Genomic DNA, 23806 nt, shown 5'->3' with positions numbered 1-23806 from the left:
TTTTTTATTCTCTCAAGTTCCTATAAGGGTAAATATCTGGGTCTCCTCTTGGAAATGGTCAATGGATGGCTGTGTTCATTAGTGACCTTGGAGAAGTTATCCTCCCTTTAACTACGGATGCAGTGCCTGTGCTGGGCCCACGTTGATCTGCTGGTCCCAGGCCGATGTTTTCTTCCCACCCACTGCCCCCTCACGGGCAGCATGTTGATGGGGTAGCAAGGCCTGCGCTTCACCCCTTCGCCCTCCCTGGCTGCTGCCCATGTCTGCTCACTTTATTCCTCATTCTCATGTGCTTTAGAAGTAGGCAGGGAGAAAAAGGGTGAAATGGCAAGGTCCAGTGCTTTTGTCTCCCCTTTGGGAAGGGATGGCGTTGGAACGGAAACCACAGCAATCCACAAGGCACTGGGGAAATTAGATGCTTCCTCTAAAGCAAGTGGCAAAGCCAGGGGTGGTTTACTGTGCTGTTCCAATAGTCCTCCTTGGAAAGTCCATTTGACTAACACGGAAAAGCCTGAGGAGTAAGTTTGGACAGAGGAGAAATAAAAACTTGTCAGCCATGATGGTTTTAAGGTATTTGGAGATCTTATTTCCTTATCCCCATTGCTTACTCTTCACACTTTTTTTTAAAGACTAGTCAATTGCAGTAGAGAGAAGCAGGGAAAGTAGAACAAGGAGTTCAATCTGTAACTGAGTGAACAATCCAATTGAGATAGCTCACTACCTTCAGACCAGCCTTCACACTCTTAATGTATCTATTTGATCTTTAATTGCACACACTTAAAATATTGAGACAGGGTAAAGAAAGTGACAAGTAATTAATGCTTCATATACACATTAAAAAGCACTTTTCCAATATGTGAAATATTTTCAAAGGTGATGCGTTTTGCCAAATCATGAAAAGAAAGACACAAAAGATGCAAAGGTGAATTCCATTACTTATTTTTTTCAGCCTAATCTCTAAGTTAAAAGCTTTTAAAATGTTGCCACTATAGAGTAAGAAAAGGAGAAGCATGGAAGTAAATAGCCTCCCAGCAAGGCCTGCGCTTCACCCCTTTGCCCTCCCTGGCTGCCGCCCATATCTGCTCACTGTATTCCTCAGAATAAAGTGGGCCTCAGAAAGAAGAGGGCCAGGAGAACCAGCCCATTTTCTAGGGAGCAGACGGTGGACCCAAAGCAAGTGCCACTCAACAGAACAAGCCTACAACAAGGCCAAGGCTGGCTCCTGCAAACCCAGCTGTTATAATCTCCCTGCTCAGGCCATGGAGAGACACTGTCACCATACCAAGGAATAAGCGGAATCCTTGTCTAGGTTAAAACCTCCAGCAGGACACAGAAATGGATTGGAAGCCAACAGACTTTGGATGCCTTGTGGGTGGGGTCAGTTGTCCAGGGGTTCACTGGCCAGACCTGCAGATTGTTTCGAAATCAGAACAAGGACCTTCACTGGCCCAGAACAGAACAAGGAGAACAGAAGGAAATTAGGTCTGAGATTGCCTGGAAAGGTTCTAGATCAGGAATCTATAAGACCTGGCATGGGTTATCAGGCTCAAGAGCAGGGTAGAAAATTTCCCAAAGATGGACATTTTCACGAAACTTTCTGCTTTTGCGGTCTGTAGCAGCAGCCAGTGCTTCTGTGTCCCCTTTTGGAAGAGGCAGCATGAGAACTGAAGCCACAGAAGTTCACAGTGCATGGAGAAAGTCCAAGGGCTCCTCCAGAGGCAGCGGCACTGATGCTCCGGCGAGTGGCAAAGCCAGGGTGCTCCACAGTGCTGGTCCTTAGTCCTCCTTTGAGAATTGCAGGCATCACAGTCAAGAGCCAATCAACAGCCTCCTGGACTAGTCAGTTGATTTTGAAATATTTGCTTTGGCAAATTCTGACTGCAAGTAATCATATAGTTCAGATTCATCCCTTTCTGAGTTTTCTTTTCTCTTTCACTCTCTCTGGTCCCATCAGTGGGGAAACTGTTTCTGTATTTCTCATTTCTTCCAAAAGAACCATGCACCTCAGAGAAGACCCCTCAGAGGGAGAGTGCTCCTGAGGTTGTCTCCAGCAACATAGAAGACAGCTTCAAGCTTCCCTCTCTCCTTGTAAATGAAACCCACTGGGCCTGGCTGATGCAACCCAAGTTCTTCAGGGTTTTCACAAGATCCCGGCGGAATCTCTCACCCACAAAAACATAGAGAACAGGGTTCAGGCAACTGTGGAAGAAGGCGATGGTCTGGGTGACCTGGAAGCAGATGTCAATGTTGGTGGAAACGGCACAGCTGGAGATGAACATGGCATAGGCGTCAATGGTCTGCACCAACAAAATGCAATTGTAGGGAAACTGAGACAAGACAAAGACGGTCAGGACAGTGATGGTCACTTTTAGGGCTTTGTGCTTGGACGACTTCTTGGCTTGTATCAGGGTGTGAATGATGATGGTGTAGCAGCAAGCCATGACCACGAAGGGAAGGAAGAACCCCAGAATGACCTTCAGGGTCAAGACAGCTGACTTCAGTTTGGTGCTCTCGTCGCTAGGGTAAACCATGGTGCAGATAGCAATGCCGGATTCCTCCTTGATTTGGCTGTATAAGATTTCTGGGATGCAGAGAGCAGCTGCCAATACCCAGATGGTAAAGCAAACCATTTTGCTGTACAAAAGCCTTTTCTCCCTCCAAGTATGTGCTCTCATGGCCTGGGCAATGGCAATGTACCTGTCCACGCTGATGCACATGATCAGCAACACACAGCTGTAGAAGTTCATCTTGTACATGCTGTTGACCACCTTGCACATGAAGGTCTGGAACTTCCACTGGTCAGCAGCGGCAATGGCCCAGAAGGGAAGAGTGACAAGAAAGAGGAGGTCAGCAATTGCCAAATTCAAAAGGAACATGTCGGTCATGGTCTTCACTCTTGTGCAGTACCAGTAGACAAGGATAACCAGACTGTTGCCCAAGGCACCCACGATGAACACGAGCCAGTACAAGGGTGGGAGGAAATGGCTCGCAAACTGCCTGACATTGTTTTTCTCACAGTAGAAGTCAGTGAAGTTGAAGTTAACGTAGTCTTCCATGGAAGATGTGGATTCAGAGCCATAGTCATCAGCCATGTTAGGAATAGGGCTCTGCAAGGGGACACAAGATGGCATTAGGTCAAGGAAAATATTTTGAAGGTCCTGTCTGATGGCAGAGGCATGGACCTCTTGACCCTTCCAACCCCAAACACCTATGATAAGGCCAAAGACACGTAGGCATTCTGAGGACATCTGCTTGGGTTGTGACATATTTATTTATTCAACAGATGTTTATTAAGCACATACTGTATGTTGGCTACTGTGCTATGTGCCAAAGAAACCATAATAAATAAGTCAGATGTGTGGCTTCACTCTCAGGAAACTTACCTACCCATAGAGCAACCAGACACGCAAATGAACATTTATAGTGTGCATGCCAAGTGCTCTGATGAGGTAAGAGTTCCTCCACACTACTGATGGGCAGTTTTATCAAACTGTGGTATGACTGTGATCATCCTTCTCCTATCTATTCAGTTTTTCACTGACCCTAAAAAGGTCAGCAAGGGCTCTTAAACTTATCTGGATCCCAGTCCCCTGAGTTTCCTGAAAGCTCTGGGAGCACCAGCATACACCCACATACACATGCACATACACATACACACACAGACACTCTCAACCCTACGTACACACACAAGCACCATGACGTGCTCTATAGTTAGCAGGACCCGTGATCCAAAAATTATTAGGAATTTCAACACATCCAGCATTCAATCAAACAAGCAGCACTTCTAAGCACAGGGCCCCTATGTGACTGTGTGGGTTGCACAGCCATGAAGCTGGCCCCAACAAGCACACACACTCATATGTACATGCATACACATAATACATGCACTTGCACATGCTCTCGTACACAAACATGCCAACGCTCATGCTCACATACACATAGGTACACACTCATGCATGCACACATATATACACACATATACGCGCATACACACACACACTTCTTACACTTTTTCTGGGTTCCTGAAGCAGAAGCCATCCTAAAACCCCTGCTACGGAAACAGGAAATGAGGTCTGGAAATGAGACCCTGAGATGTAAGCCCTTGAGTCAAACCTGGGGTGGGAGGTAATGAAGGATGTGGACTGCCGATGGAGGAGGAGGGGAGAGTCCGTGCCACGCCTGCTACATTCCTTCCAAAACCTCTGCCCACAGATCCTCAAGCGCTCTCACTTCCCACCAGTTTCCTTCTGAGGGCTCCCATTAGGACTCCCAAATTCCACCAGGGACTACCAGCTCTCACTCCCTTTCCTTGAGGGACATTCCTTGCCAAATCTCATCTCTACTTTTATTTATCCTGAGGCAAATGCAATAGTTCAATTCATCTGGATACATTTGGACTAGAAGTCACCCCAAATCCACAATAAGTTTTTATTTTGTTTTGAACAGTTAATATTAACAAATATATAAGTACAAAGATGATTTTGTGTACTTTAATGTTTATATTTAAATAGCAAAATATTCTCTACCTCCTGTTAGCTGGGCTCTCCGTATCTGTATACATTGTAATATCCATCTATTTCTAGTAGATCTGACTAGCATTTCCCAAACCATGTTTTAGGTGGAACACTAATGGTTAAAATAGTTGAGAATCTTTGCATATTCCTTCTTTGAAATTCACAATACATTGTGAGCACATTGTGAGCACATTGAAGGATCTGAAAAGTCCTGCAAAACTTGTTTTATTTATTTGTTTGTTTGTTTTGAGACGGAGTTTTGCTCTTGCTGCCCAGGCTGGAGTGCAATGGCGCCATCTCGGCTCACTGCAACCTCCGCCTCCCAGGTTCAAGCGATTCTCGTGCCTCAGCCTCCTGAGTAGCTGGGATTACAGGCGTGTGCCACCATGCCTGGCTAATTTTTGTATTTTTAGTAGAGACGGGATTTCACCATGTTGGTCAGGCTGGTCTCGAACTTCTGACCTCGTAATCCACCCACTTTGGCCTCCGAAAGTGCTGGCATTACAGGCGTGAGCCACCGTGCCCGGCCCAGAACTTGTTTTATTTTAATTGCACATTAGCACAGTGAAGACTCTGAGAAATCCTTCAGAATCTGTTGAATTTTGTTTAACAGTGTTTTCTAAACTTATTGGAACATAGAACCTGTTGTGTGTGTGTTTGTGGAGGGCTTCTTAGATATCAGGGCTCACTGAATTGATTGATAAAGGACAGTAGATGTTAGTCCTATTTGGGCCCTGGCTGGCAGGAAGTAGCAGGAGGACCCAAGGTAACTTGGATGACAACTGGGAAAATTTGACGTCTAGTCCTGACTCCACCTCCAATATGTGAGCAAGAGAAAATCCTATTGCAAAGAGAGGGACCCAGGAGCAGGATCCTGGAGGCGGCTCTTCAGGCCAGGGCAGCTGGAAATGGCCCACAAACGCAAAGAACTAAAGAAAACTCGTCTTCCTATTTTATATGTGATTAGTCCCTTGGCTTGATTAATCCATTTCAGTTTACACTTAGAGATGTTTCTTCTAGCATTGGCCCTTGTCTGGAAACCCAGTCTCTCGAGAGGACAGACCTCCTAGGTGACACACATTTTAGAAACATGCCAGGAGAATCCTCCCAACGCTGGACACGGGAACCAGCTGCAATCATGGCCCCACTAAGACAGTCGTCCTGTAGGAGGTGAGGTTTGAGTGGACTTTGAGTGAAAGAAGAACTTGAGAATAGAAGGAAGACTGTGAAGGGCATGGAGACCCCACAATGGACATCACAGCAGGTTTAAGAGGTTGGGAGGATGACCTTTTGGAGGAATCTCAGTAAAACAACGCAGATGAGCAAGTACCAACTGTGAATCCACACAATGAATAAGTGCTAAACTTGCTTTTGAAGTTTTTTTTTGTTATTTGTGGGTTGGTGTTTTGTGTTTTGTGTTTTGTGTTTTGTTTTTTTTTTTTTTTGGTCAAATAGCTTTAATAGACTCTCACATGAGCCTGAGCCCATGGCTGTGAAGCAAATCGCAAGCAGCCTCACAGATGAGGGCCCAGGGGTCTTGCTGCCTGGAGTTGCTTCTCCAGTCCAGCAAGACTGCTCTCCTCCTGCTGCAGCTCCAGGTAGCGAGGAGAAGCATGGATTTTAAAGACATGTTAAGAGGAAGACAGACAAGGAAGAAAGAAGAAGGCAAGGGAGGAAAGAGGGCATGCTTGGCAGAAGGACAAGCACAAGGGACGGCTTTGGTTCCTGGGGAAAAAATGAGACGGGGCAGGTGGGAAGGCCAGCATCACTTAGCTGTGTTAGTCCTGGGCTAAGGTGCTGGAAGGAGATGGATTCCTGCGCCAGCGAGGGAAGGTGATCTGGAGCCGGGCCTGGAGGAGACTGCAGGAGCAGAACGGGAGAAATTGTGCAGAAATCCCAGGACCTGGGTGACCCAGCTTTCTCCACTGCCCAGTGAGCAGGCACAGCTAACACTCCCAAGACTGAATCCCAGACAAGGACATTGTATCCTGCTGGAAGCCCAGGGGGCATAGTTTTTCTGCTGGGTGAGAATTAAGGACCTCGTGCTTTTGCATGAAGTTACTTAGTTAGTTAGGTTAGGGACTCCCCAGGCATATTTTTTAAGTGATTGAATTTTACACCCCAAATCTAGATTTATATAAAATTTGTCAGGACCACGAGAGGAATCCTAGAACAACACCCCCTGTGTCACGACTCACACTCATAGTTTTGCACATGCCTGATGGATCTTAGACATCAAATCCTCTGGAAATCCCTCAGTAAATGTAAACAAACCTCAGTGCACAGCCAGGGCAAGGGGCCCATCCTGCCTGTCTGTGTCCTGGCAAGCCTCTGAGCCCACAGGCTGTTGCTCCCACACAGGCACGTCCTCTTCCCTCAGGAGTCCTGGGCTCAGAAGCAGCAGCCCAGGCATCCCAGTTGTGAACACCCAGAGCAGGAAGAAGGTCCCAGAGCTTTCCAGGGCCTCCTTCTCTGGCTCATGTGTTCTCTGGAAACCCTCAGCCAAGCCCAGGCTCAAGATGCCCCTCTCTGGGGAATGGACAGAGAAAGGGCAGGGACTGTGCTTGCCAAGGCTTCCATTGTGCCTTAGCACTAAGAATGGGCACAAGGCAATGGGGGAGATGGAATAAGAGAGGGCACAAGAAGGAGGGAGGTGGGGAAAAGATGAATTTGTTATCAGCAGGGACTCTGGCAGACACCTTGGCCCCACACTTAAGAAAGTATTAAATCCCAACATTGAGACCTGGATTTCAGTGCTTTGACATTCACCCTGAGGGAGGAACCCAGCAAAGCTATGATTGCCAACAGCACCCCTCAAGGGCTCTTCCTCCAAATTTCTATGAGACCTTGAACCTTCAAACCACCTTCCCCAGTCTCGGTCTCCTCATCTGTAAAAAGGACTCTGCCTTTACTGTGACGCTGAGGGAATGTGGGGCACCTGCATGGGTGACTGGCTCAGCACATCCTCAGAAAGGTGGCCACAGGGTGCCACGGCTACTTTCCATGGAATATGGGAGTCAGGGCCACAGGGGTCCCATCTTCTTCCCATTTAGATGGCGCCACACTCCTCTGACAAGAGAAGGTCATTACTGAGGTGCAGTTTCCTTCTTATCTGGGGCTGCTTTGCAGAGTTGGCTATTATCCAAGATCCCAAATGATAAAAGCAAATGACTGGCAAGCTCAGAAGCAGCCCTGGCTCTGCTGCCTTCATCTACTTCTGTTTCCACAGCCTCAGGGATTGAAAAGTGAATTTAATGCAGGAGAAACTGAAGAGTCTACTTTCGGTCAGAATAATAGTTACTTCACCAGGACCAAATTAATTACTTTTTTGTTGTTATGGATATAGGTACGATTAGGTAACTATACATATGTAATACTAATGAATCATTAGCATATCGTAAATAATTTAGTTGATAAACTGTTTCAACCACCACTCTCCATAGATCATGGAAACCTACAATGTACTGTGAGGCAGTTTGTTAGCCCGCCTGCTAGGAAGTCTGGATTTCAATTATCTACATGTAAAACCCAGGCTTTCCCTTGGAGAAGAGCAAAATCAAAGCCCTTAGGTAATTTTATAAGGCATTTATGAATGTTACAAAAGCATGGGAAATTAATTTGATTCTACACTTAATTACATTTGGCTGTAAAAGAAAAAAAGATTCTCTGGATTATGATTTGACTCACTGATTTTTTTTTTTTTTTAAGACAGAGTCTCACTCTGTTGCCCAGGCTGGAGTGCAATGGCGTGATCTTGGCTCACTGCAACTTCCACCTCCCAGGCTCAAGTGACTCTCGTGCCTCAGCCTCCCAAGTAGCTGGGATTACATGCGCATGCCACCACACCTAGCTATTTTTGTATTTTTTAGTAGAGATGGGGTTTCGCCATGTTGGGCAGGTGGTCTTGAAATCCTGGCCTCGGCCAGGTGATCCGCCCGCCTCTGCCTCCCAAAGTGCTGGGATTACAGGCGTGAGCTACCACGCCCAGACTGACTCACTAATTTTTGTTCAGCTCTTGGTCTCTTTCAGGGGAATGTATAACGTTACATGTTTTCATAAGGTCTACATAATGTTATGCAAGAAATACAACTAATGTGCCCACCATGGGTTTTTTAAAAGCAAATTACATGAATTCTCCCTTTGCCTCATTTGTCTGAGTTTTAGAACAGGCATATGGAACTAAGCACACCCTAGTTAAAGATGGTTAAAAATCCTTAGCTGTTTATAACACCACATTTTCCTCTGTCTCCACAACATACCCCAAAGCATAGCTGCCTCTTTGCATTTGCAAAACCCTCTGTGCTGGACAACAACCTACCCAGCAATGCGCATTGCCAGGCAGAGATCTTACCCTGGGAAACCACACAGATAAATCCTTCCCCCACAGTGGATCCTTCCCACACCCCCTAAAAAGGGAAGATGAGTGTGTGTTTTGAGGAGCCAGAGGAGCACGGCTGTACTCACTGTGAAGTCTGTGGGTGTCATGGTGGGTCAGTCAGATGCAAGCCTGCTCCTGGAAAAGGGACAAAAATCAAAAAGTGGACTGGCTTGTAAACGAATAGTAACAACCAAATGCCAAAAAGATGGAGATTAAATTTTAAATCTGTTTATTCTTCTGAAAAAAATATTCCAAGCAGGAGTTAGAGTCTATATAGTATTCTAGATTTCAGAATCATCTCAGTAGTCCACACAGAAATGAATGAACCTCTCCTTTGAAGTTATCATTCACTTCTTTGACTCTGAGGGTCCCCTGATTCTAGCATTTGTTTTCTTTCTACTTAGACAATAATTAGTACATCTCCCATCCACAAATGAGGAATGGCAGGTGGGCTGTTACATTTTTCCCAGCTCATCCTTTCTACATTAGCTCCCTTTCCCTTGATTCAGCTTGTCTGTCAAGTCCTGTTTGGCTGACTGGTTCCCCTTCCCCCTGCTCTATCAGCTAAGGGACTCACCGAAGCCAACAGGACAGTGGTCGCTTTGAGAATGCCCTGGGCTCTGGACTCCCCAAGAAAAGGGCCTTTGAGTAACCAGGTGGCAAGAAGAACATGAGGGCTGGGTGGCGCCCACTGGGGTTGGGGCCCCCTCCCTAAAAGACCCGGTGCCCCCAGAACCCACCTTTCTCCTCTTTACCCTGACTTCAGCAGGAAAAGGAAGTCCTAGGTTTGTGTACTGAAGAAAATGAGTTCTAGTTCCCTAATGCACAGGGCCTCGGAACTGACTGAAATAAATCTCGAGTTGTCATTTTCATGTGTTTTGAATTTCTTTAAAGCCCACCCCTACATAACCAAAGAAACAACAGCTTGACTGCCTTCGAGGACGGAGTCTGTGCCTGAGCCGGGGCATTTCCTTTTATACCCTTAGCGAGTACATTTCAAGGAAACCTGTCCAGCATCACACCCCAAGGTTCTCAAAAAAAATAGTCTCTTTCATAAATCCTATCCCAACCTGTTGGCTTCCTTTCCATAACAACATCATGACCCCACCCTGCTTTTCTGAAAGTACAGTGGTTTCCAAATGCATAATGTGTGGTAAAACCACTTTGGAAAACTGGCAGTTTCTTAAGACGTTATACATGCACTCACCATGTGATCCAGTCATCCCACTCCTAAGTATTCACCCAAGAAAATTGTTAAGTATATGTCCCCATAAAGACTAGTATGTGAATGTTCATTACAGCTTTACTCTGTGGTAGCCAAAAACTGCTAACAGCCTAAATGTCCATCAAGTAGTAAATGGATAAGTTAACTGTGAAATATCCATCCAATGGAATAGGGAATGAATGACTGATTCACACAGCAACATGGACAAGTCTCCAAACAATTATGCCAAGTAGCCAGACCAAAGGGATTTCATACTGTATGATTTCACTTGTATAAAACTCTAGATAATGCAAACTAATCTATACTGATGGAAAGCAGAATCACTGATGTCCTGGCAATAGAGAGAGAGAGAAGGGGAGGTGGCTAGGCATGGTGGCTTAGGCCTATAATCCCAGCACTTTGGGAGGCCAAGGTGGGTAGATCACCTGAGGTTGGGAGCTCAAGACCAGTCTGGCCAACACGGTGAAACCCCATTTCTATGAAAATACAAAAAATTAGCCAGGTGTGGTGGTGTGCGCCTGTAGTCTCAGCTGCTCAGGAGGCTGAGGCAGGAGGATCACTTGAACCTGGGAGGCAGAGGTTGCAGTGAGCCAAGATTGCACCACTGCACTCCAGCCTGGGTGACAGAGCAAGACTCCGTCTCAAACAAAAAAAAAAAGAGAGAGAGAGAGAGAAGGGGAGTGTGGGAGGGCAGGAGGGCAGGTGGGTACAAAGGAAACCTCAGTGGGGGATAAATATGTTCACTGTCTGGGTTGTGTGAGAGCTTCGCAAGGGTGTATGTACGTCAGAACTTACATTCTGCATTTTAATATTTGCAGTTTATTATAATTGGACCTCAATAAAGCTGTTCAAGTAAGGCAGGGAAAAGCAAAGTACGATGAAAACATTCTGGCACTTCACTTCTCAGTGTCATCTCCGGCTGTCAGCAGGCCCTGAGGAGGAAAGCAACCAGAACTTCCTCCTGGTAACCTCTCTGCTGGTAGCTTTTCAAACGTGCACTGGAGTGCCTTGTGCTGTTGTAGCCAACTTGAGAGATCACTACGGACCCACGTGGGTTTTTTTTGTTTTGGTTTGTTTTTGTGGGTTTTTTCCTTTTATTTTAGCTTCAGGGGTATATGTGCAGGTTTGTCATATAGGTAAATTGTGCGTCATGGGGGCTTGGTGTATAGATTATTTCGCCACCCAGGTTAATAAGCATAGTACCTGACTGGTAGATAGTTTTTTTATCCTCACCCTCCTACCTCCCTCCATCCTCAAGGAGGTCCCAGTGTCTGTTGTTCCCTTTCTTGTGTCCATATGTACTCAACATTTAGCTCCCATTTATAAATGAGAACATGTGACATTTGTTTTTCTGTTCTGTGTTAATTCACTTAGGATAATGGCCTCCAGTTCCATCCATGTTGCTTCAAAGGACATGATCTTGTTCTTTTTTATGGCTGTGTAGTATTCCATGATGTATATGTACCACATTTTCCTTATCCAGTCTATCGTTGATGAACATTTAGGTTGATTCCATGTTTTTGCTATTGTGAATAGTGTTGGAATGAACATACATGTTCACATGTCTTTATACCCATATGTTTTTAAGATTAAATTAGATAGATAGATAGACAATTTGTATATGTATATGTGTGTGTGTTTCACATACATATTTCCTGGCTCTGTCTGCTGAGAGGACCTAAAAGCAATGATACACAGCATAATTAGCGCCTAGTGCCCTGATCTTGGAATCTAAATATCTTTCTCCACTAAAACAGCCAGGGCTCCTTGGAGACATGTAACTACATGTTGATGGTGTTGGATTTGAAGACCAGCTAAGTTGGTCTTCGAACCCCATACCACCAACATGGAAGCAAACCAGTGTCACATTTGTCCTAAAGAGTTGAGGAGGGAAGACACATCATCTTTATTCCTGGAAAAAAGGTCAACCTAAATCAAAGAATGAGGAAGCATCAGAAAAACCCAAAATGAAGGACTTTCTGCAAAGTAACTGGCCAAATATCAAGGTCAAGTGAGACAAAGAAAAACTGAGAAACCATCTCAGGTTGAAGGAGACTAAAGAGACAGGACAAGTAGATGCAAGGCAAGAACCTGGATTTGGTCCTGGAGTGGGGAAAAAAAATAATTGTGAAGGACATTACTGGGAAATTAAGGGCATTACAATAGGTGCTGTGAATTCGATGACAGTGCTGCATCGGGGTTAAATTTCCTGATTTTGCTGACTGCATTGTGGTTTTACAGGAGAATGCCCCTGTTCTTAGGAATTATCCCCTGAAGTATTTAGGGGCAAAAGAGAACAGTGTCTTTGGCATATTCTCAAAGGATTCAAAAAATAAGCAAAAAATGCAAAAAATTAATGAAAACATATGTATATAGAGAGAAGGAGAATAATAAAGCCAGTAGGACAAAATGAAAACAATGGTTTGGGTGAAGGGTTTATAAGCATTCTTTACACAATTCTTCACTTTCCAGTAAGCTTGAAATTAGATACAAGTAAGACTCACAATAAATTTTTAGAAGAAGAGAAAAAAATATTTTGGCAATTGACCCTAAGACACAAGAAAGCCTGGAACAGGACTGTGTCTGAAATAAAAATGAGTAGCCCCAGCCTCCGGCCGTGACCTTACCCAGCCACCTGGGCATGCACCGAATTTCACTGCAGCCCTCTGGGGGCCAGGAAAACGCTGACATTTATCTGACAAATGACTTTTTTTGTTATAAAAGTAACACACATGTTTGCAGGAAATTTGACAAATACAGAAAAGCCGAGAGGAGAAAATCAAAATCACCCCTAATCTTCCTACCCTAAAATAACCACTTTTAACTTTCTGTTGTTTTCCCTCCCAGCCGTGTTTCTATGCATTCGTACACTTTGAACTTTTATTTTCTTTTTCCCACCTAACAGATTATGAACATTTCTTTCATCATTAAACATTCTTCAGACAGGTGAAGGCGTCAGCTACCTGGCATTCCGACAGGGGCTGTGCCCCAATTCATTTAAACATTCCCCTCTGTGGGGCAATTCACCTGCTTCTAACTTCTTTTTATAGTTATTTTGAAATATTTCCCAGGTGAATGAAAGATGCATTTTCTTCAGAAAGGTTGTATTCTGCCCCTTTCCTCCTAAGCCGAAGAACCAAGAACTTTCCCCAGGCAGTATTTCTGAACTGTTCTGACATCTTCAGCTCTGTGGAGTGATTGCTTCCTGCTTGGCATGACTCCAGGTGCCATCAAGAAGCCCAGTGAGCCTCTGTTTTGAAATAAGAAACTCACCCAGCAAGCAGAAAAGCAGCCACTTTGGAGCTGAGCATTAGTCTTCTTTTTTTTCCCCCAGATGAAAAATGCCCAGTTGAGTTTGGAAGACCTCAACTCAGCAAATTTTATTTTATTACAGCTTGGGGAATACGGAGGTTGATTTTTGAGATATCAATTAGAAAACACTTTATATATGTTTTATATATATGTTATATATATATATATGTTTATATATATATATATATATGTTTTATATATATATATTTCTAATACCCAGGGCTTATGTGACCTCCTTTTTGCTTGCATGAAAGGATTGAATATTAATCATGTAATACCTGAGAAAAATTCCCAAAGAAAGAAACCACAAAAAGAAGAAAGAATGGCTTTGGTTATAGTGAGTGATAGCAAGTTTCAGATTGGAAATAGCAATAGATGGTAACGACATTGGTAAGAGTTTGGAAAAAAGGCCTCCACACTGCTGTGAGGAGTATAAATTTATGTGATCTTTTTGGAGGGTTAAGCCATATCTGTCAAAATTTACAAAGCACAACATCTCTGACTCTGCAGCGCATCTGCTTGGAATTTGCCCTACTGGTATTCTCACAAAAGAACACAAGGGTCCAGGTATAGGGATATATGTTGGAGCAGAACAAAAATTGGAAAACAACTTAAATATTCAGCAATTGGTAATATTATGACACATCAATCCAATAAACCACGTGTAGCCAATAAACAAGGATGGTCCTCATGCTGATAGAAAAGAGGTCCTCAAGACTATAAGATTAAAATGCAACATGTAGGAAGACTTATGTTGCGTGATCTTTAAAAAAAAAAAAATAGAAAAAGACATACACTGCACTGCTCACCAGCACCGAAATATTTTCTGGAAGGAGACTGAACCACGATGACCAGTGGAAAATGAACTTTCATGTTTTCATTTAGATTTTGCAAACTATTTAAATATCTTACCAAGTGTGTAAAATTTTATTTTAAGAGCTGTCATAAAAATAACTTGTCAGATTTAAAAAAAAAAAAAGAAGAAGCCCAATGCTCTAACGTTCAGCACACCTGTTTACAAAACTCATCTAGAGGAGGAACTTGTAGCCTGCTCCAGCTACCGCAGAAAGAGCAAGTCTAGTAATTACATTCACTGAGGCTACTTTATGCAACTAAGTTGTACACTAGCTTTCTATAAAGGTTTGTCTTTATTTTTTTTTTAAAAAAAAGGTAATATATAAACACAAGCCAGGCAAGATGGCTCATGCCTGTAATTCCAACACTTTGGGAGGCTGAGGTGGGAGCATCACTTGAGGCCAGGAATTTGAGATCAGCCTGGGCAACAGAGCAAGACCCCATCTCTACAAAAAATTTAAAAATATGCCAGGCATGGTTGCCTACCCTGTAGTCCCAGCTACTCAGCTGGCTGACGCAGGACAATCGCTTGAACCCAGGAGTTCAAGGCTGAAGTGAGCTAACATTGCACTGCTGCACTGCAGCCTGAGTGACAGAGCAAGACCCTGTCTCTAAAATAAATAAACAAATAGTATATATCATGTAATATATTATAGTGTATAATAGAATGTAATATATTACAGTTTATAGAATATGCATCTGCTTCTGGCTCATAGAAAATTTGGAGAGAGCCAAAGAGTAAAAACAGGACATACCCCTCCCTAGAGCCCACATCTAGAACCTCCACAGACAGCCTTGCCATCTATTTCTCTTTCATTTTTGTCAGAATACTTCTCAAATATTTTATTCTCCCAGCTACTAAGTCTCAGTGCTCGCTTTCATTTTCGTCTTGCCAGTGAGAAAGCGGGAAAAATATAGGGGGGAATATCCCACATATGACCAAACATACTGAGAGTGAGGACCATCTCAGCGGTCTGTCGGGAGTGGATGGGCAGTTGACTCAGCACTGCGGCAAATCTCTCCCTTGCTGCTCAGTGAGGCCTTGTTGCAGGTGCCATGGGCCGTCCATCGAACCCACTTATTCAATGTGCCTTGAGTACCTGATACATTTATTTGGCTTAAACAATGTGTAAGACATGATCCATGTCCTCAAGAAGCTTGCATTCAAATACACTGAGTAAGTCATGGCTGCAAATAACAACAAAGGGAAAGTGCTATGAGTTGTGGTAGGAATTGGAAGAAGGAGGTCATGTCTTTAGCTCTGGGGAAAATCCAGGAGGGCTTCATTGAAGAGGTGACATTTTTGCGGGTCCTTGAAGGCCGAAGATCATGGAGACATGCAACGAGGGGAGGGAACATTGCTCCAGGGTGGGAAAACATATGCACTAAGGCATGAAAGTCAGAAAGCATGGGGTATGTGCAGGGACCTGGGAGATAAAGGAAGGGAGAGAGCTGCTAATTCTCCAAAGGAGAAAAGTGCCTATTAGAAAAGTTAGCTTGGAACCTATTATTATCCAATCACTATTTTTGTATTCTCTAACATTCTTAAGTAGCCAACATGAAAATCAGCATGGGGTTATTGTGCACACAGCATCTCCCCACACTTATAGCCTCTGTTGCTTACAGCACTAACATCAAATCAGATACTAACATGAGTCAGGAATGCAGGTCCTTACTTTGATCTTTGTACAATTTGCTACACGGAGCTTGAATCATCTCTTACATTTTTTCATAGCTCTGCTTTTTGTTCCCTACACGAGGTGGGGTCTCTGAGCCATCTATCAGATCCATCCACTCACCATGCCTGGATCAGATGCCTGCCAACCGCCCAGCAGGGGCTGCACAGGGCCCAGGGGCTCCCAGCACAAGCCTGTGAGTGAGGCCTACACAAAGAGGCTTCAGAACAGATAAGCAGATATTGGAAGAAAAGGACTCTGAAATTCCAGATGCTGAAATAGTAAATTAGCTTTTGCTCGTTCAGGAAAGGGAGTAAGGAGATGGGATCCCATAGACTGGCTGCTGCACAGCCCTTCCGGTTTAGCACACAGTGACCACTCTCTGGATGGACTTGCCAGCCGTCTATGGAGTAACAGCTAATTCAGAACTAAAGAGGGTGTGTTTGAAAAGGCAAACCAGCATCCACTGATGAGTCATTTAAAATAACTTTTTGCTTTACTCTGATCATAAAGGAGTATTTTTACAATGCACAAAAAATCCCCAAAATGCCAACATACATAATATAGAAAATAAAAACTCCTGAAGCACCCTTTCCTAGTTTAGCCATTGTTAAGTTTCTGAGATACTTCCTTTCTGACTTTTTCTCTGTAACACAACCTCACACACACACACACACACACACACACACAGACACACACGCACTTAATAGAAAGGAAATCAGACTACACATATAATCTTCTATCTTGCTTTCTAATTGCCCATCTTTCATGGATCACCTTCCATGCCAATTCAACATAGAACCGTATCATAGAATTGGATGGCTGCTGTGTATTCCATTGTCTAGATACATCACAATTCATTTAACCATTCGCCTCCTGACACATAGTTTCCTTGTTTCCAATTTTTCACTGCTACAAAGAATCCTTTCCATGGGGCAGTGTCTCAGACTCAAGGACCTCATGGGTGTGTCCTTTACCCCTGGCCACCATCTTGTCCCCCAGCACCTGCTTCTCCTTCCTTTAAGGTATAAATCACAGACTGCCTTAAGCCTAAGCTTCATGTATGTGAAGGGGGAGGGAGTTTTATTACTCGCCCTACAAGAAACCTGGGTTGGGCATCACCAATTCCCATTTACCTTCCTGGAAGTTTCTAGAAAAGTGCCTGGTGCCCATGACCTCTGAACAAATGAGTGCAAGCCCAGGTTTTAGAAGCCATCATAGCAGCACACAACTGAGGGCCAAGATGACACTGGGTTGGGGGCAACAAGAAGAAGAGCAATACTCACTGTGGAGGGCGATGCAACTCTCCTGGGGACAGCAGGCACCACCAGCTCTCAGTGTCTGGGGAAAGAGCTGGGTTGCTCTCTGCCTGGGATGTGGGGCAGGCTTTGTGGGTTCTGAGCAGGCAGCTACCCGATAACAACACGAGAAAGGAAGCCAGGCCACCCCTGCCTGTGTTGTCACTGGTGGGGTAGCCCGAGAGGGTGGGGAGTCACCTGTGTAGCTTCCAGCAATCAGCGGAGTCAATCATTTGCAACCAGAAACAAAAAAGCTGAAAACTGCTGGGATACGGGGAAACTGTCTCGTCTGAAGACGCACATACAGACTGATGATCTAAGAGCAAATTCTCTTCCTAGACAGCACAGTTGCTTACAGGGAATGGGGAAATTGGAGGGTCCCATCGAGAGAAGTCAGCCTTGTCAGGCTTGCCAGAGGTGCACACTGATGAGATTTCTTTAGGTGGTGTCACCTGAGCAGGCCTGTATCAGATTACCACCCCGTGGCAGATGTAGCACTATCCATTGCAACATACCTTTTCTGGCCTTGACAGACGTACCAGAACCCCAGAGGGCTGTGCTATCCAACACAGTAGCTACTAGGCAGATGTGCCTATTTAAATTCAAATTAATTAAAATGCTAACTAGGGCCAGTGCAGTGGCTCACCTCTGTAGTCCCAGCACTCTGAGAGACTGAGGCGGGCAGATCACTAGGCAGAGCCTAGGAGTTCAAGAACAGCCCGGACAACATGGTGAAACCTCATCTCTACAAAAAACACAAAAACAATTAGGCAGGCATGGTGGCCCATGCCTGCAGTCCCAGATACTCAGGGAAGCTGAGGTGGAAGGATCAGGAGGCAGAGGTTGTAGTGAGCCAAGATTGCACCACTGCACTCCACCCTGGGCAACAGAGTGAGACCCTGTATCAAAAAAGAAAAATGTTTTAAGTGTTAACTAGTTTCTCAGTCGTGCCAGGTACATTTCAAGTGCTCAATAGCCACATGCAGCTAGTGGCTATCCCAATGGACAATGCAGATACAGAACCTGTCCATCGTCGCCAACAGTGCTATTGAAAGGCACTATTTTAGAAAGTCTGCCTGTGAGATGTAGCTAGGAACACATGGAGTGCTGGAAAGCCACAGACACCTTCAAATTGGGGCAAATCTAGTAAGGTTTTGCACATCAGATACATTAACAAAGATAATACAATAAATTGTATTAATTACAGGTGTTTTGGTGAAACTTTGAAAAAAGCTAAATATACAAAATATTGCATTTTTAATGAAGATCACAGACGAAGTCTTCCCATCCACTGCTACAGTGGGGACTTCAATCCTGATGTGATTAATGATTTCCTGTCATTTGTTATGACAAAGATCCCTTTTATATATTTATTCTGGGGGAAAATCACGACTACACTCTTGTGGATGTTAATTTCCACCTCTTGGTGTATTGATTGTCCCGAGGACTCAATGCCGCTCTGTCATGGCGTGGTACTCCCAGGCGCATGTCCCCTTCATCACCCTCAGTTCCCGTAGAGCAAAGGGATGCAGAAGGTGCACTTGGGTTTATTGTCTAAATGGAAAAAGGCCAACAAATAGGTCATCTGAAAGGTAGAGGGCATGCACAGTAAGAATGAAAGAGGTGTCTGATTCATCAGCCTTGAAGGAACGGCGGTGCGAGGGAGCCGTGAAATTCCCTTCCCTCGGCGGGCGCTCATTGCAAATAAATGGTGTCTGAAACTATACATAGCTGAGAACCAGCCAGATGCTCTGGCATCTCACTCCTCCCTCTCACTTGGCAAATAAAGACACAAAAGGAACTGGTGCTAGAGGGAAGAAGATGTTCCCTTACTTGACTTTCTTGGCTGAATTTGTTTCTCCGCCGTGTTTGATTGCGTCCTTGGAAAGCTTGCAGCGAGGTGAGACACGCACTATTGCAAGTGCCGTGGGTGAGGAAAAGCCTGTGCTTCTCCCTTCTCTTGACTCAGGCTGTTTCCTCATCAGGTAAGAGCATACAAGGTAGACACTGCTTGCCCCTAGACGTTGGAGTGAGGCTCGGGGGAGGAAGGAGGGTGAGGCTGGCGGTCAGGGAAGAGGAGAAGGGGTAAAGGCACCGGGGTGGGAAGATTCCCTCCTGTGCACGGGTCCCCGTGGTCCAGGTGAGGTGGGGAAGCTTAGGTAGGTTCTTCCATCCAGGTCTGGAAGAGCTGCTCTAGAGCACTCACATGCCCTCTCCTGGGATGCAGAGAGGATCACGAGGCTGGGGAGAAGGGAAGACGCAAGGAAGTCATAGAGAGAACTTCCGCTTTCTCAAAGGAGCCTGTGCAAATGTGACTCCCTTTGCTGCAATCTAGTTTAGGTCCATTCCTGAAAAAAGCCCTATCCTCTTGTTTTCTTTGCTGTGTTTCTTTCTTTGCAACTAGAATTCAGAGCTGGGTGACTATAAAAGGTTGCTGGTCCCCTTTTCTAAGGGCTATTTCTCTCTTGCATTCTCACCCTGCCAAAGGTGAGTTCTGGAGGACAGGGCACTATAAGCATACCCTGAGGGAAGAGATGGAGGTTCTCTAGAGGCTGAGTGCCCTCTGTGGTGCCCAAGGAGGCTGAGCTCTGTGCCTGCGAGCCCCAGTTGTCAGACCTGCTCAGATCTCAGGATTTCTTCAGGACTCAACCTACCCCAGAATGGCGTGGAGTGCAGCACATTCATTTGTCACTGAGCCACCTTTCTGGTTCCAAGGCTGCATCTTTCCACTGGACTAGTGAGAGGATTGTCAGTGTTTTGCTCCTGGGCCTGCTTCCAGCTGCTTAACTGAATCCTTGCTCTGTGATGGCCTACTCCGTGGCTGCAACTCTCACTCTTCATGGTCTTGGGGCCTTGGACAAGTTGTTCCTGACTGTGTTCATGGGGATGCATTGCAGAAAGCTGCCAAGGCAGGCCTTTTGGCACTTTCAGCTTTAGCCTTTTCTGGGCTTTGCTCTTTCAACTCTCATGATGTGGGCATCTGCAAAGATCCTGCCACACTGTGGAAGCGCTGACCTTTTTGACTTACACTTTGAAGAATTAATGCATGCCTCTTTGCCTTCACTTTGTCACGCCATTCAACTCACAATAAGGAAGAAATAACAGATAAATCCATTGGTGGACGGCCGTCTTCTCTTAATCACCAGACTATTTTCAGAATTTAAGCTTTGAGGAAAAGGTTTGAGAGGAATTATGTCCAAGAAATTGTGAGACTGAGGTCTGTATTCTGGTGAGTTAATGGGGTTGCCTCCCAGCTTCGTATAAGACTCACATATAACTCAACATGATATATGAGCTTTTGCCTTTGAATTTATCAATCTCTTAAAGAGAATCCAGCTTTATTACTATTACTACATGATCAAATTTCTTCTGTACTTGCCTTGGGAATAATGGGCAAAGAGAAATACTGTTAATTCATGAATAAAAACTTTGCAGAAAATGAGACCGTGTTTAATTTTCAAAAACTTCCCTCTCTATTCAGTAGACACCAGCTACTGATGGTTACATATTCTAGGGGAAGTTGAAAATTAGGAAATGCTGATATCTCACATTATGAATTTCTAAATCCTAGGAAGAAAAGCTTGGGATGCTTCTGAGTATAGCAAAGTTCCGTTTAAGGGCAAGGTCCCCCTTGTAGAAGTATCAAAATATTACAAATTCTAAACTGAGACTTCATTCTCAAATGTGTTTTACTTGTTCTAAAACGATCTGTCCACGAACATAGAATTATAAGTAATAAACTGTTATTTTCCCACTAGAGGAATCTCTAATACAAAAATGCATTCTATGAAAAGAAATTTTTTAAAAAATGTTATATTATAATAATAATAATAATAATAGCATCCCCTTTGGGTTATGGAACAAGTGCTGTACCTGGCAACTGAAGAGCATTTCAGGAATAACTGTGGACTAGAAATGGCAATCCACAACGCTGATACCTGTAACAGAGAAAAGACCCAAGCTGACTTTGTTGCAGGGGCCAACAGGAGTGCTGAGTCTGTTCATTACAATATATGATCAAGTCGGTTACCTCTTGTTCATTCCAATATACCAAGTGTCTAGCACAGTCTCTGGCACAGAAAAAATTAATTTTACTTCAGTCCTCTGCTTTTTAGGTTCCCCAAATTGAAAACTACTATAGATTTGTAATCTTGTTCTCCTCCTTCCTTAGCCTCCTGTACATACTGGGAAAGTCATATTTCAAAAGCATATTGGGGTCTTTGGAAGAGGACAATGCTGTCTTTCTACTTTTCATTGATTAACACCTTATCTTGACTTGGAAAGCCAAAGTGTCTGGAGGCAGTTAGTAGTTGGTGGTGACATTATGATCAGTGCAGGTAAAAAGAGTCCTAGGTCCAAATTTCCAAGGAATAAAATCTGCAAGGACCCTTTTTTCCCCACTAATCCATGAGGAAAGGGACTATGTGGATACTGGCCGTGGTTGAAGCCCAGCAGCGCATTCTAGGAGAATATTAAACATCTTCTGACTAAATTAATGCAAAAAATTCACCTGATATAAGTCTTGAGGATCTAGAATAGAGCCATCTAATAGCACTTTCTGCAATGTGGAAATATTCTATAGCTATCTGTCCAGTGTGTGGCCACATATAGCTACTGAACATGACACTGTGGTTAGTGTGATCTTTTTAAAATCGTTATTTAATTGGAATTAGCTTAAATGGAAATGTAAACAGCCAACATGGCCAGTGGCCACCCTAGTGGATTGTACAGGTCCAGACCAACCTACTGTTCAGCAGCTAATATTTCTACCTCGGCTCTAGCCTTAGATAGCTCACATTATGATGCAAGCCAGGGCAGCTGGCCTGTGGCAGACTCACTCCCTTCTGCAAGGGGGTGAAGGGTGTGAGGCTGAGCTCTTCCTTCCCCAGTAGCACTCAAGCCAGGGCAGGCTTTAGCTATACTGGTTTTCTGGAATACCTGTAGATACTTTTAAGGGCAAGGTCCCTTGAAAGTATTTTTACACATTCTTCGTGTGTCACAGTTAGTAATTAAAACCCTTAAAGGACAGGAATGAGGAGAAAGGAGTCATTTTTGCTAAATTCAGTTACCATGAATAGCCCTTGAAGGTCGCGGTGTCAGCTAGGAGGCAATTCTCAGAGAGTGAGAGAGAGAGAGAGGAGGAGGGGGCCCGCACCCTGCAGCAGCAGCAGGAATGGGAGGGACAGGACAGACATGGCCAAGTGCCCCTCAGGAGCTGCCAAATGATGAGATGTTGCAGGAGGAAGAGAACAAAACCAGTTGGAGGCTGTGGGAAGACTTGGGTATCTTTAACTGAGCAAGTGTGTGGGAGGAAATGTTGGTTTTGGCAGATAGTGACGCATGTAGCACTGGATGTGATATGGCTGAGGGGTTGAAGTGAAGGTGTCTAGCAGGTCGTTAGATATTCTCCACTGCAGCTCAGAGGGGAGGTCAAGAGTTCAGTGGTGTGGCTGCCAAGCTGCTGCAGAATGCAAGCTGTTTATAAGGGAAATATGTGTCATCCTCAACTCCTGAGGTTTTGTGCTTGCAGCACCTGAGTCATGAGACCAGTCAGAGGATTTTTTATTTTTATTTGTCTCATCTATTAATGATAAAAAATCATCCCTTCTGCCCTCACACGCATTATCTCATTGGAAGATCTCATTGGAATCCTTCATTCAACATGTACTTGTCAAGCTCCTACTATTTGCTGTCACTGTTCTAAGAGGTCGGATGTAGCAGTCAGCAAGACAGAGCACATTAAATAGCGACAAATGCCATGCAGAGAATCAGTACAGAGAGAGGTGATGGAGGGAGTGGCGTGGGAAGGGGGCCCTCACACTGGATGGTCTGGGAAAGGCCCACTACAGAAGTGACACTTAAGGCCTGAGTGACAAGAAGTTCCCATCAATGTGAAGATTGGAGCAGCCATTATCAGCAGAGGGAACAGTTGGCAAGAAGAATTTGACGTGTCCAAGGATGAGAAAGACCAACTTGCAGGAGGACAGCTTGCAGTGAGGGGCGGCCAGATAATTTGGAGGGGCACGAGCATGTTGGGCTTTGAGGCTGGGCCAGTAGTTTTCACCTGATGCCAGGTGTACAGAAAGCTACCCAAAGGACTTATATAGGTGATAACATGATCCGATTTCCTTTTTTTTTGAGATGGAGTCTTGCTGTGTCGCCCAGGCTGGAGTGCAGTGGTGTGATCTCGGCTCACTGCAACCTCCACCTCCTGGGTTCAAGTGATTCTCCTGTCTCAGCTTCCTGAGTAGCTGGGATTACAGGTGCCCATCACCACGCCCAGCTAATTTTTGTATTTTTAGTAGAGATGGGGTTTTAGCATGTGGGCCAGGCTGGTTTCGAACTCCTGACCTCGTGATCCGCCTACCTCAGCCTCCCAAAGTGCTGGGATTGCAGGCCTGAGCTACCTCGCCTGGCCTGATTTCCATTTTTAACAGATCACTGATTGCTGCATGGGAAACAACAAAAAAACAGCAAAACCTTTGGTTCTGTAGGCACCAGAACCAAACGTCTAAATGAGAGCCTTGCCTTGGCTGGGCTGGCCTAGG

General features: G+C 44.7%; 1 protein-coding gene, 1 long non-coding RNA gene and 1 pseudogene across 2 annotated transcripts in view; 2 read left to right on the top strand and 1 right to left on the bottom strand.

Moving 5' to 3' along the window:
• Window positions 1-23806, top strand: part of LOC129532555 (uncharacterized) — a 63898-nt gene that overhangs the window by 12279 nt on the left and 27813 nt on the right. The gene's annotated exons all lie outside the window — the stretch shown is intronic.
• Window positions 747-9717, bottom strand: CCR9 (C-C motif chemokine receptor 9). The gene is made up of 3 exons (XM_004033997.5): window positions 9633-9717; window positions 8979-9027; window positions 747-3107 (listed from the first exon to the last, which is right to left on the bottom strand). Exons 2-3 carry the CDS (start codon window positions 8997-8999, stop codon window positions 2019-2021), a joined length of 1110 nt encoding a protein of 369 aa, XP_004034045.2. The 5' UTR covers window positions 9000-9027; window positions 9633-9717; the 3' UTR covers window positions 747-2018.
• LOC101146590 (succinate dehydrogenase [ubiquinone] cytochrome b small subunit, mitochondrial-like) lies at window positions 19793-20398 on the top strand (annotated as a pseudogene).

The sequence above is a fragment of the Gorilla gorilla genome, chromosome 2 (genome assembly GCF_029281585.2).
Source record: "Gorilla gorilla gorilla isolate KB3781 chromosome 2, NHGRI_mGorGor1-v2.1_pri, whole genome shotgun sequence".
Taxonomy (NCBI): domain Eukaryota; kingdom Metazoa; phylum Chordata; class Mammalia; order Primates; family Hominidae; genus Gorilla; species Gorilla gorilla.
This window is presented reverse-complemented; position numbering and strand designations above follow the sequence as displayed.